General features: G+C 41.1%; 1 protein-coding gene across 1 annotated transcript; it reads right to left on the reverse strand.

Moving 5' to 3' along the window:
- Positions 1-8,276: 8,276 nt before the first annotated feature.
- LOC311056844 (uncharacterized protein) lies at positions 8,277-17,120 on the reverse strand. The gene is made up of 6 exons (XM_084073681.1): positions 17,038-17,120; positions 15,403-15,588; positions 12,972-13,127; positions 12,164-12,343; positions 11,390-11,422; positions 8,277-10,840 (listed from the first exon to the last, which is right to left on the reverse strand). The coding sequence occupies exons 1-6, from the start codon at positions 17,057-17,059 to the stop codon at positions 10,572-10,574; spliced, it is 846 nt and encodes a 281-aa protein (XP_083929807.1). The 5' UTR covers positions 17,060-17,120; the 3' UTR covers positions 8,277-10,571.
- Positions 17,121-17,616: the final 496 nt, after the last annotated feature.

Consider the following 17,616-nt stretch of genomic DNA (forward strand, 5'->3'; position numbering starts at 1 on the left):
TAAGAGCAATGGCTTCTATTATAGCATGCTATAATTTCCAGGAATAGAAAGCCTGCAGTTTCTATTAGCTTGTATTCCACAGCCCTCCTCTGAGACACTGAGTGAATAGACAAAAATGGTAACATATTATAATGAACATTAATGAGGACCAATTATATGATAAGTTGAAGTCGTCCTTTGAAATATGGAGTTACGAGGTTTCTGCCCGACGGCAACATTGCGTGCCTGTACACGAGCATGTGCTGTATCGTGTGTGTAAAAAAAGATAAAAAAGATAACTTTTTTTTCCATTACATTTGCATAACATTGAATTTTGCCGTTGGCACTTTGCCAGGGGTGTAAAACAAACAGTACTACCTGCAAAAATTACATGAATAGATCAAATACAATGCTCTTACACTGTACGTGTATTTGTGCATAATGCTGAAAGTACTGTACACCAGCGGTTCTCAAACTTTTTCATGTCAAGGACACCCGATAATATGTATCTGGCTGCGGACCCCCATCTGAAATGATTTTGTGCCAGGGACCCCATACAAAATTTGCGTTGTTCTAAATTCAAATGTGTTCACGTTTATTTATTCATATAATTTATAGCAGATCTACAAGATCACAACTTGTTGCATCGCAACACATTGTGAGCTTGTATATCGGCTATGTTCAAATAGCACCAAATGAAACCCATTCTGTCATGTCTCGCTAGGACGCGCCTCACTAGCCAACACACAAGAGGAGGTTGAATGAACTGAAACCAGCACACCCCGAAACAATATGTTGGGAATTGATTGCATGAAACAATCACCTGTGCGTCCAGTCTCAATGTTGGTAAACAAATAATTGGTCTATAGAATTCATTGGTTGGTTAAACTGATTTTGATGCCATATTAACTCATTTTGCTGGGGACCATGCATGCAATTATATTTGTGTATGTTTAAAGGTTCTGGGGGCATTCATGTGTTATTGTATTTGTTTGAAACAGAATTATGTCAAAATGACAACGGTGACAAAATAGGAAACATTTCAAAATATGATAAGCCTCTGGCCCTTGACACCTGCAACAATTTGTTGCTGTCGGGTGGAAACCACATATATGTCCGAAACTGTACTTTTCAGGATTAAAATCCCCAAAAAACAAAAATAGCTACAAGCTCAAAACGTGTTGCATTGCGGCAGGTTTTGAGCTTGTAGATCAGCTATGTTTCAGCTACACATGCTGTAGTATGACGAAGTAGGATATGGAGATACAAGGTTTCAACCCAAAAACAACAAAATCACACATTACAAGCTCAAATTGATTTTCACAGACAATTTAGAACTAATAGTCATTAGTATGCATTATAAACATGTGCGTACGGTATGCACGTACAAATACACTTTCATGCATAATGCAAGTGTATAAATTCCATCTCGTTCTCTCATATGGAATCAATTTGGAAGAGTCAACATGTGCAGTGTACTAATATAAATCATTACATCTGTATCAAACATGCATGTGTATGTTTTATTAAGCTTATACACGTCACATTACATCTTTCATGAACCACATGAACCCTTTACTTAATTGACCGGAGTTCCCCAGGGGTCTATACAAGGCCCCCTCCTTTTTCCCCTCTTCATGAAATATCTTTGGCAAAAATAGCAGCTCCACAAGCTCACAATGTGTCGTGTTCTGATGCGTTGCAAGCTTTTAGATTGGCTATTTTCACTGAATGTTCGCCGCCATAATAGGAATGCTAGGGTGGTTAAAAGGACCACTTCACCCATTTTCAACCTATCTTCATATAATTGGTCCTCACTAATTAGAAGATGGCACCATTTCTGTCTATTCAGTGTGTCTCAGACAAGGGCTGGGCCTACCAGTGACGTCATCGGTAGGCAGGTTTGGTCATTTTAGACAGCATATACTAATGCAAGAACAATGGCCTCTATTTCAGAGTGCTATCTTTCCCTGTAAGAGAAATGCTATAGTTTATATTAGCTTGGATTCCCCATCGATGATGTCACTGGTAGGCAGGTTTCTGAACCATTCACGGCCCTCCTGTGGGACACAGAGTGAGTAGATGGAAATGCTGCCATATTATACTGTGCATTAGTGAGGACCAATTAGTTGAAAATGGGTGAAGTGCTCCTTTAATCCATTAAAACTGGAAAAGCATCTGTGTCATTTAAGATTTTACTTTTTTTGCATTTGCAAAAACACTTGGGATTTAGAACAGTGGTTTTCAAATAAAGCAAATATACAACTAAGCTCACAGCGCGTCACTCCATTCTTCAACATTTTTGAAAAATCTTGTGGGTCTAGTGGCACAAAACATTTTCACATGGGGGTCCGCATGGCCAAATACATATCAATTGGTCCTTGGCACGAAAACATTTGAGAACTATACTTTAGAAGGCATTTGTAGAATCGGCCTCAGGTCTTAAAGCTCCGACTAAAGCTCTCAAATGTCTGTCTCTCTCTCTCTCTCTCTCTCTCTCTCTCTCTCTCTCTCTCTTTCTCTTTCTCTTCTCTCTCTCTCTCTCTCTCTCTCTCTCTCTCTCAATCTCTCTCTCTCTCTCTCTCTCTCTCTCTCTCTCTCTCTCTCTCTCTCTCTCTCTCTCTCTCTCTCTCTCTCTAAATGGAGTGATGACAGGCCACAGGTCCCTGAGCAATGCTGTGCTCATATTTGCTCAGAAAGCGTTGACACATCAAAAATGACATCTTTTATCTGCTCCCAACCCCCCTCCTCTCTCTCTCTCCCTCCCTACCTCCCTCCCTCCTTCCTTCCTTCTCCCACTCTTACACTCCTCTCATCGTTCCCCTGTGTATCATGACACTTAGCACTTACTACCCAAACACACGCACGCACGCACGCACGCACGCACGCACGCACGCACGCACGCACGCACGCACGCACGCACACACACACACACACACATACACACACACACCTCTCTCTAACATTCACACTAGCGCATACTGAACTTATATAATGTGTGTGTGTGTGTGTGTGTGTGTGTGTGTGTGTGTGTGTGTGTGTGTGTGTGTGTGTGTGTGTGTGTGTGTTTTAATACAAGCATGGATACTGGATACATAACACACACTGAACTGATTTTGCACATACTGTATGAATGAACGGATAACTCATAATCTATACACACACACACACACACACACACACACACACACACACACACACACGCGCGCGCGTGATACGTGATGAGGGACACACACACAGTGGCACCTGACACCTCTTACATGTATGAGTGTATGTACAGATTGTACAAATCACATGCAGTGCACATGTTGACATATTGCATATATACAGTACATGCATGTGTCTAAATTACATGTGTGTAATTTACATGTGCACACATTGTCGACACGCATGCACAAACACGTACAGTACATAATCAAACGTGTTTCCCTCATTATAAATGGATGTAACCATGCACATATTAATGCACGTAATGGCTGTGCTGTCTGTTTATTCAACACACGCACGCACACGCACGCACGCACACACACACACACACACACACACACACACACACACACACACACACACACACACACACACACACACACACACACACACACACACACACACACGTGCGCACACACACACACACACACACACACACACACGCGCGCGCGCGCGCAAGCACGTGCACACTTGTATTACTGTACTTGTGAGGACATCAATATTTTATGACAGCTTTTTATGAATGCCATCCTGACGCTAAAGCCGCAAAACCCAGCAGATCTGCAAGTTTACAACGAGTCACAGCAAGACCGCGCCGTGAGCTTGTAGATCGGCTATTTTCGGCAAACAACACTTCCTAATTGTAAACCTATAGTCTAAACTTAATTTTTTTTTACCATAAAACAAGCATTTTGTTTTGTGTATTTCTAAAATTCCATGATACGTATTGTAATAAAAGTACACACACACACACACACACACACACACACACACACACACACACACACACACACACACACACACACACACACACACACACACACACTGTACATGTACTACATCATAACAGCATGCGGGCTCAGGGTCCCAGCATGCAGCTGGGGGGTGGGGGGGAGGGTGTAGCTTCTGGTTTGACCTGTAACGACCTTGCCTCTAATCCTGCTGCAGAAGAAGATCTCAGTGTTTTTATTAGCTGCAGCTGCTAGGAGAGAACGACATGCTAACACACTGGAGAGAGAGAGAGAGAGAGAGAGAGAGAGAGAGAGAGAGAGAGAGAGAGAGAGGCTACACTATAAATTGGATTTTGTTTTTGAGTTTGGGACAACCAAACTCCTATACACAGGTTTGTGGTATGATCGGAATGTGGGAGTTAACCTCTGAAGGCTTATAAAGAGAGGCGGGGCGTCGGTGAAAAAGGGGCGGGGTTTGGTAAGGATAGCTCTGTTTATGGGAAAAAGGGGGCGGATTTGCTAAAAAAGGGTCTGGAACACGTCATCATTTGTTGGCCGTCCACCGATTGGCTGTGATATTGCCCTGACAACCAACAACAACCAATCAAACCCATGACTGTCCCTTCGGGCTATAGAGTCTAGCTCCACAACATGCTAGTAGCCCCTCCCCCGCGGCAAGTTTCTGTGTGTGTGTGTGTGTGTGTGTGTGTGTGTGTGTGTGTGTGTGTGTGTGTGTGTGTGTGTGTGTGTGTGTGTGCGTGCGTGCGTGTAGCATGCTTTATTGTGGGTGCCAGAGGTGTCGTATTTTGGTTTGTTTGACAATGGATATACTATTGATCTTACGACGATCGTCTGTCACAACCGTCATGGATGAACTTCAACCTGGTGTTTGCACTTTCTCCATTTACGGTCCTACATCATAAACGTTCAGGTTTCAAATAAAGAACTTACCTCATGGCCACGGACGTTATAATTATGTACGGTTCCTCAACAGTATCCGTTTATTCCGTGTTGTTCAATAAAAAGCATTTTAATCCGATCGACGGCCATTTCCTCATACAGTTACAATGTATCAGAGTGCAATACACCTCCCAACCGCTAGGGTCGCTTAGTTGAAAGGGTGGAGAAAATTCAAAGAAAGAGGCCACTGATCGAATTAGAATGCTTTTCATTGAACAATACGGAAGACACGGGTACTTCTGATGGCCCGTATATAATTGTAACATCCATGGCCATGGGGTAAGCACTTTATATTTGAAACCTGAACGTTTATGTAGATGTACGGGTTGTAATGGAGAAAGTGCAAAAAACAGGTTTTTCATTTGACAACTTCAGTTACTTGTTATTTTGTAGATTTCGATTATTATTACAAAACTTACATTAGCCACTTCACCCCTATACATTTAGTCCATTCGAAAATAGCCGATCTACAAGCTCACAGCTCTTGTAGATCTGCTATTTTCAAAAGATGTCATACATTTGACAATTTGTGAAATGGGACATTCTGCATAATGAGTAGCCTACTTTCTAGTTTTGGTACTTAATTTACAAAGCAATATTTTTGTACTTTTACTAAAGTACATTTTTAATTCCGGACTTTTACTTGTAACAGAGTATTTCTAGATTTTCTACATTGCAGTGTTGATACTTTAACTAAAGTAAAGAATGTGAATGCTTTTTCCACTGACTGTATGTCCATGTCCAACCACATGCAAGGTTAGTGCCAGGGACCATCATATAACATTTGTGGTCTAAAAATGTTTGCAAAAACATTCCACGTTTTTCACATTTTGTAATTTTTTGGGGGAAAAAAGCAGATATACACGCCCACAACGTGTCACAAACTCTCACATTGGATAATATGTTATCCAATTAATTCTTGTTTTTCGAACATCTACCATACTTTTAGGCCCGAAAACCCGAACAATCCGAAAGATATCATTGTGTGCTTAATATCCTCAAAGTCACACACCCAACAAACTGAGCAGATTGGACCTTCTGTTCCAGAGATAATAGCCAAACCATTTTGGCGGTTTTCGATCGCCAATTTTCGATTGAGTTTTGGCCATTGTCGCCCGTTTTTCTTTAATAACATGGGCTAGGAAGGTCGTACGGCAACAAACTAGATACCTGAGGAAAGCTCACTTTGAGCTGCATCCAACTTGAAAATGGCCGATCTACACGCTCACATCGTGTATTCATAGAAAGACATCATAAAAAGAGAGAGAGAGAGAGAGAGAGAGAGAGAGTATTAGGCCTAGAGGTGCGCTGCGCGAGAAAAAAAGAAATAAAAAAGACGCTCTGCTTGCAAATTCCGCCGATTTTCGCCGTTTTTTTCCCTCTCACCGTTTGGTGAAGCCCCCAAGGTTGGTGCCCTGTGCTGCGCCGCTTTTATCCGCCAGATGGGGACGTTCACGGCATATTTTGCACCATCACGGTGCGTTCATCATCGGTGACGAGTGCCTCTAACAGCCGCTGCAGCGAGGCAATGCGAGGCGATGCGAGACACGCACACAATGTCCTCTCCCCCTCCGCCTAATGGCTGTGTATGGGGCCGACGCATGCTTTAGCGTGATTGTGTGAGTGTGGCTTCAGGAAGTAAATTCCTAGTCTCGATCTCCAGGCTTTTATTTTTTATTTTTGCTAAAAAATAAAAGCTTGGAAATTCCTGTCCCAGCTGTTGGTACGCAAAAGCGCCTCGCGTCGTCTGATATGGTGCGCATTTTTTATTTTGGGTGCGCATGCGCACCTGCGCACCAGTTATGTGCACCCCTGTTTATATGGTCGCTGTTGGGTGGAAACCTAGTAGCGGGGACCGGATCCGGGTGGCTGCTCGGAGACTTCTCCGGTCATCAAATTATTGGCCCAGGAATGCGACAAAAACTCGCCATGAATTCAAGGCTTCATGGGGTGTGTAATTGATAGAAAAGAAGTATTTTTTTTGGTTGAACTACTCCTTTAATCTGTATCCTGTGTGAGTTATCTATCCTGTTTTATGATTTTTGTTTAATAAAGAGCTGGAGAAACATTAGCCTGGCGTAGACAGACTATATCACTGCGTGGATATGAGTCTGGTGCTTCCATGAGGTCGTTTTTTTCCCAAGGGGCGGGATCAAAACAATGGCCCTCGACACAATTGGTTAGACCTACAACCAACTACCAATTACAGTCTCCCATATTCGAATACTGGGCCCTGATTGGTCACACACGTCTACTGGAGCAGGAAATGGATTCTCTATTGGAGCGGTACCAGACCCAAATCGCAGAGTGCAATTTTTTTTTCACTCGCAGATTCGTATGGTCCCAGGCTAGAGAAACATGGTGACTCCTGTTACTGGACAATTAGCATTATAACCAATTCATAGAGTGGGGGTATTATTTTTTTCCAAAGGTGGTTTTAGGTAATTTAATACCTTAATAACACAATTCCAACTTTTCACCTTCTTTGTTGACCGTTGAGCGTTTTCAGAAAACGGTGACTTTATATGTACATTTGAATACATGGATTTTTGGAGGTACAATCATCATTCCTATGTCCATCTTGCAGATATTTCAATACCCAAAATTGTGTTATAATGACAGAGGCTTGCAAAAAGTCATGTTTGAAATACTCGCAATCAACATTATGCACTCAAGTCAGCTACTCTCCAGATTTATCTTCCATCTGAAGGTAGACATGATAAACCGGTGCTGTGGGAGCCTACACATGGGCATTCCCACATCAAAATAATGTAGACATTCTGAAGAAGGATGCATGAGCAGAAAGTAGTGGTGAGCTAGCCAGACGCATGGAGAGAGAACCGAGATGGTTCTCTCTCCAGCGGAAGGTGCCGCGGAACTGCCGGCGGCTGCCGGCGGTGGAGCGTCGGGCTGCCGGTGGAGGAGCAGCAGTTGCCGGCGGTGGAGCGGCAGCGTGGAATCAGTAGGACTGTAGCCTACTAATTCTTGTAATAAAATATTACTGAGGTTAGGGTTAGGGGTTATGGTTAGGTTTAGGTATAGTTTTACTGAGGTTAGGGTTAGGTTTAGGCATAGTTTTATTGAGGTTAGGGTTAGGGTTTAGGGTTAGGTTTAGGCATAGGAAACTGCTGCTCCGCCGCTGCTGCTGCCGCCCTCCCCCGCCTCCCGGCACCTGCCGGCATCCCACCCTCCCCCGCCAGCAGCTCCGCGGCAGCTTCCGCTGCCGGAAAATGCACTCGCTGTCCCTCCAATTTGATCTGAGTCGTGCGTCATGCGAGTGTTAAGATCCCATAATGGTCTGGCACATAAACAAATGGACAGGAGTCAGAAATCCTTCTTTGCCTGGTTTATTAATTATTAAGCAGGCATGTGGAAAATTGTTCCAACAAACTGGTGTACATGGGCATATACTGTTTATATGTATCGATCATGCAAACCTAGTTAACTTTACATTCCATTGTCATCAAGTTGTACAATAAGTTTTGTATTCATACTGCTACCTTAACATGTGGGATCAATTAAGGTAAGCAACATTCATTTTGTGAACAGTCAGTAATGTCACAAGAAAATCCCATGACATTCACATGAACTTCCTAAAACATATGCATACTTTTCCTTAACATGGAGCTTGCAGAGAAAACTGGACATAAGGTTTGCTACAAATATTAACACATACTAACAATGATTTTTTTATTATTATACTTTGACATCTGGAGCCAAAGCCATTCTTCTCTTCTAAATAAGAATGATAGAGACACCATCTTGAATACATCAGTGCAGGTCATGTGATCAGCACAGTAATGGAATCAGGTACAATCAATTTTAAAAAAAAGATCAATGTGCACTTGATGCATACACTCAGTAGGCTATGCATGAAATAGCATCAAACCAATGGTCATCATAACTTCAGTTTAGCTGTAGAGAAGCTCCTGAACTAGATAAAACAAACTAAACTAGAAAAAGTGCTCCTCGGAGCACAGGTCTCCGCCAGGTCAGGAAGGTTATTGTGGCCTCCTGTTGGCGCTATAATAGGCCAATGTGAAAAGGGTGCCATTTCTTCTTAGGCCTTGCACGGCAATCGGACACTGCATTCATGATTTGAGGCATTTTGTTCAAAAAATGTGTTTTGCTAAATTAGACCTGCTGGTGGCGATATAACAGGCAAATGTTAAAAGGGGGTGCATTTCTCCTTTCCGACATGTCGCCTTTCCGACGTTGACGAACCCTATACCTAACCCTAACCCTAACCGCACGCGGAAGCCACTAGTCGGAGTGGTGAGATGTCGGAATGGAGAGTGAACACCGTTAAAAGGGTAGCATTTGTTCCTCAACATAGTGTGAATGTGCATGCAAAGTTTGACCGCAATCGGACGCTGCGTTCATGATTGAACGCATTTTGTTCATAACGGGCCACTACTGCAAACTTTAGATGTGAATCTTAGCCAATCGGAATGGAATATGAAGGAGTAATGTAAAGAAATATGTTTTAGATAAGTCGACCACCTGGTGGCGCTATAAAAGGCATATGTGAAAAATGCAGGGCAAAGGTTTTTCCTTGACCTCTAGGGAGTGCACATACAAAGTTTTACACAGATTGGTGCAGTTATAGGTAAAAACATGAATGGGGCTGTTATAGCGCCACCATGAGGCTCATTAGCTCATTAGTGGGAATGTGCGTGCAAAGTTTCACGGAAATTGCATGCTGTGTTCATAATTTGAGGCATTTTGTTCAAAACGGAGCAGTCCTGCAAACTTTGGAAGCCATTTTTAGCCAATCAGGATGGAATATGAAAAATCTGAAAGATCTGTTTTGTTTATTGACTATAGAGATACTGTGTACCGATTTGCATGACGTTTGGACAAAATCTGTAGGAGTACTGTGAAAAAATGTGTTTTGCAAAAAGCGGCCTCCTGGTGGCGCTATAACAGGGCCATGTGAAAAGATTGGGGCAGAGGTTCTGAATTGGCATCCAAGGAGTGTGTGTGCACAGTTTCGCTGCGATCAAGCCAACGGTGCGGGAGATTAGCTGTCCACAGACGGACGGACGGATGGACGGACGGACGGACGGACGGACAGGGGGTAAAACATACTCTATCGCCATGCCTTTCGGCCTGGCGGAGACAAAAATGCAATTATATTGTTGTTATAATGGAATAATGAATCTTCATATTCCAGCCTTACAGACAAAGAACATTTACCCACTTAGCATCATGTACAATTGATGACAATGAGATACTGTTAATAAGAAAAGAAAAGAAAACAAGTCTTCAAGACCAACTTTCATACCCATAGCATCTTTTAAAGGCAACAAGGTGTTAGTACACAGCACCCACCAAAACCATACAACCAGTTATATCATTTTAAATGTAGCTGTTTCTTTAAAAATGTGTTAAATTTATCTCTAAAAAGTCTCTGTAATTTTTGGTATTTGGTGATGATCTACAATTGTATTTTGGTCTGGAAAAGGAAGACTGTTGCTGTAAAGTAACATAAAGTAATATAAGATAACAATTGCTGTCACTAATAATGAAGATTGAACCAGCCTCCAAAACAAAATACTTAAATACATTCTAGTATGACTGTTGCATTCTCCAAATGTCTGCCATATTTCTAGATTTGATCAGATATTTAATGTCCAGACTAAATATGTTCTATTCTGGACATGTGGATGTGACTAGATTTAACAAGGAGATTTAACAAGGAGTACCCAGATCATCAATGAGAAACGGCTCACACTTCTGCAGACCATCGTAGAATGCTGACATGGCTTTTCTTCCTTTTAGACAAATCATGTCATGCAACATTCTCACTTTGTCTTCCCTGGTCTTTTCTGCCCTGATTTCGTTATATGTCGATTCTTTCAGTATGCCTTCGCCAAGAAGATGATCGACGACACCCAGAACCTCTGTGACGCGTTGAATTAGGTCAGTTCTGTTCTTCTTCACGAAGTTAGCTTTCATGTCTGTTAAAATAAAAAAGTTGGAATATTGTGTTGAATTGAATTCTACTTTCTGCCCTCACAAAAGTAAAGGTGCACTGGACAATAAGGTATTATTGTTATGTAAGGATTTTTTTCAAAAAAAAAATGTACAGAAATTGTTTAAAAATATGTTTTTATGTGGACACGCCTCCAGTTCATTAAGTATGCCTGGTTCTCACCTTAGCACCTCCTCCACCACCTTAGCACCACCCACCTGTCCTAGTCCCTCCTCCTCCTCATGCCCACACCTGTTGTGTTATGATAATGAGGGGGAGGGTATGTTTTTTGGGGGCTCTGTGATGTCACTATGCCCCTGTTTTTGGATTGGCACGTTTGACTCTCAAGGTTTCAGCCTCCAGGAAAAAACTCCAAATAGTCAGAGAAGACATGAAACACCATAAAACCACCAGCGGGGGCCTTAATGAAGTTCTATCAACCTCATAGACACATGAAAAACAGAAAAAGTGCAAAACCATGGCACCACCTCTTTAAAGGTAAAATGTACAGGTCAGACACAAGTAAGGGTCTTACCTGCTGTCAGGGTGATCTGAAGACCTTTGACACCTGAGGCATTTGAGAGAAAGAAATCTTTGTGATATTTGACCATTTCATGATATGATTCTGTTAATTTATAGCTGAAACACAGCTGTGCGATTAGTAGCTGTAATGATGTCCACTCAGATGGACCACCCAGATGCATTATATAATCCTTTACTGAACAACTCTTATACATTAAAGGTAGGAATAACATGCTACTTGCTTGCTGCCAACTAATTAAGCTCACTTCTCGATTCTTAGAGTGACGTCATGCACTAGTTCTTAAAGGTACTATGTACCTGGAATTGGAACCCGACTGTGTGCAATATGTTGTGTACTTAAAATTACCAATAATATCATAAAACAAGACTGGATGGTGTCCAATCAAAACAATCAAGACATGTTTACATTCTGGCAAGAGACAAATGATAATTTAATACTAATCAATATCATCAAACAAGAGCTCAATACACTCAAGAACTCAAGAATGTGATAATCTTCCTACAATTACTATAATGACTATAAGTTTGATCCATATTTACACTAATATATGTGTCTGTTTATTCTGCTGTTGCTGCCAATCAATCAATACCATTAAACATGAGATATTTATGTACCTTACTTACTTAACTTACTTAAACAAGAGATCATTACGCCAAAGAACAGGAAAAAAATAAATGAGTTTGTATTCTGCTGTTGCTCAACCACTCTGCATAAAGAACATCACATAAATGTATAAAATATTAAAAGTAATCAGCTGAATCTCACCAAGGTTCATTTTTTCAGGAGTTGTTTCCTTCTTCATCATCCTCAGCTCTTCATGTTTCTTCTCCAGTTGACACTCTTTTTGTGTCAGTTGAACTGTAAGCTTCAGCAGGTCCTGGTTCTTTTTCTGTTGCTGTGTCTTTCTCTCCTGCACTTCTTTGGTGGAGTTCTGCAGTTCTCTCTCTGTTTCAACAACAGATAGAACATAATTTGTATAAGTTTAGATGAACCAAAGACATGCTACTTCCTCAATGAATCACATCTCCTCTTCTATGTCTTTCACTTGTATTCAATGTAATATTCTAGTCTTGCCGATGTGCTGAGTTTTAAGTCGATCGGTTCCATACTGTATATGTGCATGACCATATATGGGCAAAGCGGATCTAGTTTCACACCAAGTTCTACTCTATTAAACGACCAACATACAATACAATCCTGTGTTGTTAAAAACGTGCAGCCTCCACAAAACGATAAAGTGTGATTTTCTACTGTTGTTTACAAACAGTCATGTTTACCAATAACATCACATGCTACACTGGATGCTGTTGAGATATTTGACATCCTAGCAAGAGACAACTGATAATTTAATATGAATCAATACCATTAAACATGAGATATTTCTTTGCCTATTCACTTACTTACTTACTTACTTTAACAAGAGATCATTAAACTCTCACCAAAAAACAGGACAAGACTGTTAAAATATTTCTCCATGCTCTATGACTATACATTGATTCATATTAACATCAACATCAATTAGTTTTTATTCTGCTGTTGCTCAACTACTAAAAAGTATTTAGTAGAATCTCACCAAGAATAGTTTTTTCAGTGATGACATTATCCTTTTCCATTTTCATCATCTTCAGCTCCTCGTCTTTCTTCTTCAGTTGATTCTTATTTTGCGCCAGTTGAACTGTGAACTTCAGCGGGCTCTGCGGCACCTTGGAGGAGTTCTGCAGTTCTCTCTCTGTTTCAACAACAGAACGTCATTTACATAAGTTGAGATGAACCAAAGACATGTCATTTCTTCAAAAGTTTAGATGAACCAAAGACATTTAATTTCCTTAATAAAGGATATCTCCTCTTCTATGTCTTTCACTTGTATTCAATGTAATATTCTAGTCGGTTACTGTTACTGTATGCCCGTGACCATATAGGGTGTGTCAACGTGCCGTCACCACGGGGGGCATGGCATAGTAGCTGCAGACATTCTAGTGGGGGGCAATGTTAAGTCAACCAGGGCCCTATTTCACAAAATCAGAATTAGGGGTTAAGCCTGGATTTAACACCTATCCTGGCTTAATTTAGCCAGGATTTGCGATGAATCGGTTTCATGAAAGCTGAATTATCTTGCCAGATTAGCTTAGCCAGTTCATCCTGGATACGTTTATCCATGACTAGATTTCACAAAAGAAAATTGACGCAATCCTACCTTAGTTACCATGGAAATGTAGCTGTGAAGTTAGCCTGGTAGGGACCAGGCTAACAGCCAAGCTTACTTAATCCAGTGCCTTGTTCTTCAAGTTTTTCCACAGTTAATTCAACACATGTGTTTGTATATGGACTCATTTTAATGAACCTGCATTCAAATAAAATTAAATAAATACAATAAGATATTAAAGCTGCAAGCAGCGATGACCGGGCCCTCGACATTCTGTCTATGACACAAGTCTGTATGGCAATCAGCTGAAAAGTTAGGCTAAATTGCTTAAGCAAATTATGCCTGTCCCTATTGGCCGTCAAAGTGTACCTAGGAAATTTTGTAGGTTTTCGATTCTGGGAACCGGAGTTATGGCAGTTTAAATCCCAGCCAATAGGAACACAGAGGGGGCGGGCCTTAAGCAATTTCAGCCTGTCCCTATTGGCCGTATAAGTGTACCTAGCACATTTCGTAGGTATTCGATGCTGGGACCCGTGTTATGGCTGTTTAAATCCCAACCAATAGGAAGACAAGCAATTACAGCTCGTCCCTATTGGTGGTCTAAGTCCGCATACCAAATTTGTACTCTGTAGCATGCTGCAAACTCGAGTTATGGCTGTTTAAAGGCCAGCCAATAGGAAGATAGAGGGGGCGGGGCTTCAGAAATTATAGATCATCCCTATTGGTGGTCTAAGTCCACATACCAAATTTGTACTCGATAGCATGCTGCGAAGTCAAGTTATTACTTTGCCACGCTTTCTCCCTGGATCTATTTATTGCGGTCGTGTTTCCTTTCTTGCTTTATACATTTTACTTCCTCGCATGATTCCATGAGCTGCTGCAGTGCTGCAGTTCAGCCACAGAGAAAAAAACGCTGTTTTGTTCCCCGCAGCCATGATTGGTCAAGTTGAAGGAGTCTGCGCTCGAGTTCATGGTCTTTTATAAAAATACGTCGCCGCCCATTCAGCCTGGCTTCATTATCCTGGCTTGACAAGGTCTAGCTCGACAAAGGCGCTCCTTTTCAGCCTGGCTTGGCGTTCATGGAACGGAATAAACCAGGCTGAACGGACCCGACTTTGTCAAACCTGGATTTGACTTAAGCCCAGGCTTATTTAATTCACCTTTCGTGTAATAGGCCCCTGTTTATGCCCCACAAAGATGTCTGCCGCTACCAAATGACACTTGTTGACGCCCCCTTCAGGATTTTTGGCACGCACTATATGGGCATAGCAGATCTCCATATATGCCTATTTATGGCCGTATCGGTTGTGGATGGTCAGACCGACATCCGACCGACCCAATGCCAGGCACGCACTCTTTCTTTTTAAGCCCATAAGGGAGTTCACAATTCCCTGCAGTTCTCATTAATGGCCTAGCAGGTTTCCCTATGCCCCCCCGCTGGCTGCAGAACAATTACCACTCTTTACACCTCAGCTCATTACCTTAGCAATCAATGTCAAATACTGCTTTCAGTCGCTAGTTTAAAGTCTTTCAATTACCTTGATATGCATTTTTGTAAATTATGGTTCCATACATTTTAAAATTGATAATAAAGTAGGGTACGCTTACTGACTTACTTATTTACTTACTTACTTAAACAAGAGATCATTACACTCACACCAAGCACCAGGAGAATATTCAACAAAATATTCAACAAATTTCATAGAATTTGAAATGTTTTCTCCATGCTCTATGACTATACGTTATATTTGCATTAATACTTTTGTAGAAATTATTGTTTGTTCTGCTGTTGCTCAACCACACTGCATAAAGAACATCACATACATGTATAAAATATAAAAAATAATCCTTAGAATCTCACCAAGGTTTTCTGTGATGATATCATCCTTTTCCTTCTTCATCATCCTCAGCTCTTCATCTTTCTTCTCCAGTTGAACTGTGAGGTTCTCTACTTGGTTGTCTCTTTCCTTCAGTTGAGCTGTGAGCTCCAGCAGGTCCTGGGTCAGTTTTTGTTTCTGTGTGTTTCTCTCCTCCATGCCTTCTCTCTCTTTTTCAACAACAAACATTTTAACATGCTGAATGAATTCAATTCAATTCAAATTTAAATTGTCAAATCCCAACAAGTTGTCTCAAGACACTTGAGTGTCTTGAGATACACAATTAATCAGCCTCTTCTATGTCTTTCATTTTTTTCAGTGTAATACATGGGTGAAAGTGGCTCCGTCATCTGCTCATATGGCTTTCCTCGTTTGCTTTCTTGAGTTTATCCTTTTAGCATCCTTTTGTATAACCACACTTGCATAAAGCTAATTTGATATAATTCATAGCAAAATTAAACCAAATGGTGTATGTGTTAATTTTTGCACAAAGATGACTTTTGTTTGAAAATAATTTAAAATAACTATAACTAGTAAATAGTCTCTACCAGTGCACCTCATGTCAAGAGTGTGTGGTTTGGTTGTGAGGGGAAAACAAGTAGGTCTTCCACTTCAGGTTAAAAACTACAGCAGGGTAAAAGCATAGTATACAGTTTCGTAAGCAACACAGCTACAGCTAATCAAATTAATAATGCGTTTGTTGGATTTTAGGTGTTTCAATACTGTCAATCATGCCTGCACATTAGCATGCCCTTGGCTCTGGACTGAAAATCTAACACACTTTGGTGCAGCTTATTCTGCTGTAGCTATTCAAAATTAGCCTAACCCATTAAGCTGTATATCGTGGGTGTTGGGCAGAAACCTTGTATCTAGCACTCGGGTGGGGCAGTGATAAAGTGCCTCGGAGGGTGTGGGTCCGAATCCACAGTGGTGCATCAGCATATGGCTTTGTCGAACGTCTATACGAACACAATTGGCCGGGGGAGGGAAGCCAGGTATGGAGGGTGATATCATTATACCAGGTACTCCTACGAGCTGGGGTGGCACGCTCTATGCTCCTCACTGGCAGGTGAGTCAGTAGGATACAACAGCAGTGACAACATATACACAAATATGTGTGGGGAGGAATCAAATGGCAAAAATGATTAAATTGGGGAGAAAAGGGGTACAAATCACACAATAAAATACAATAAAACCTTGTATGTCCGTGTGTGCGTGTGCGTGTGTGTGTGTGTTTATTTGAATGAAAAGTGTTAACAAGAGCTTGTGACTAAATAATAACTATCAAGGATCCATTGGAAAACAAGTTATTTTTTTCCCTTTTCCTGAAAAGTAACAGTTTTGGACATACAAGGTTTCTGCCAGACAGCAACAAACTTGACTGTACTACAAATCGTAAACATAGCTGATCTAAAAGCTCACAACATGGCACGTTGTGAGCTTGTAGATCTGCCATATTTGGAAAACTATTACGGAAAAAACACAGATTTCTTATGAAAGGAGCATGTTAATAGACAAATTAAAACCTGTACCTGCATTAATAAATACTTAGCAGTGTGACAGTTTGATGAAAGCAAAAATGATTTTCATTTTGTGTGTTTATCTCCTTTCAGACTTACCAAGCAGATGTGCTGTTTCCATTCTGTCATTCTTCTCTTTCACTGTCTCCTCCCTGACATATTTCTTAGCTTTTCCTTTACCTACATAAATAGAGTTAAGCTGTGTTTAATAACTGGTCATTACAGTGACATGTTATAATTATTGGACAATATGTTCAGCATCAAATGTAGTCTTCAGATTGAACACTATTATCATGAAAACATATTGTCACATATTATCATCAGCTGCAGCAAAGTCCATGAATGTGAATAATCACAATGAATATTCTATTACAGAGGACATAATCTTAAAGATAGTGTGTGTGTGTGTGTGTGTGTGTGTGTGTGTGTGTGTGTGTGTGTGTGTGTGTGTGTGTGTGTGTGTGTGTGTGTGTGTGTGTGTGTGCGCGTGCGTGCGTGCGTGCGTGAACCTGTAAACTTGAAGAAGGGGACTACCTAATCTAAATTTATAACACATTTGCACAGCTGGCAAAAGTTACACTTACTCAATTATAAGGTTCGGATTTGTCTATGCTTTGTCCCTGAGTTGCCAATGGCAGCCAGCTCGCTATTGACTGGAGACATGTAAGAACCATTCAG

This window comes from Gymnoscopelus microlampas (genome assembly GCF_963454915.1).
Source record: "Gymnoscopelus microlampas genome assembly, chromosome: 12".
NCBI classification, from domain to species: Eukaryota; Metazoa; Chordata; class Actinopteri; order Myctophiformes; family Myctophidae; genus Gymnoscopelus; species Gymnoscopelus microlampas.

Bases quoted from the DNA above. Each gene is read 5' to 3' on its own strand.
- LOC311056844 (XM_084073681.1), bottom strand. From the start codon at position 17,059: ATGGAAACAGCACATCTGCTTG. The intron at 13,128-15,402 runs GTGAGATTCTAA...TTGTTGAAACAG, and splicing joins TATCATCACAGAAAACCTTG to AGAGAGAACTGCAGAACTCC. The intron at 11,423-12,163 runs GTGAGATTCAGC...CAAATGCCTCAG, and splicing joins TCCTGAAAAAATGAACCTTG to GTGTCAAAGGTCTTCAGATC.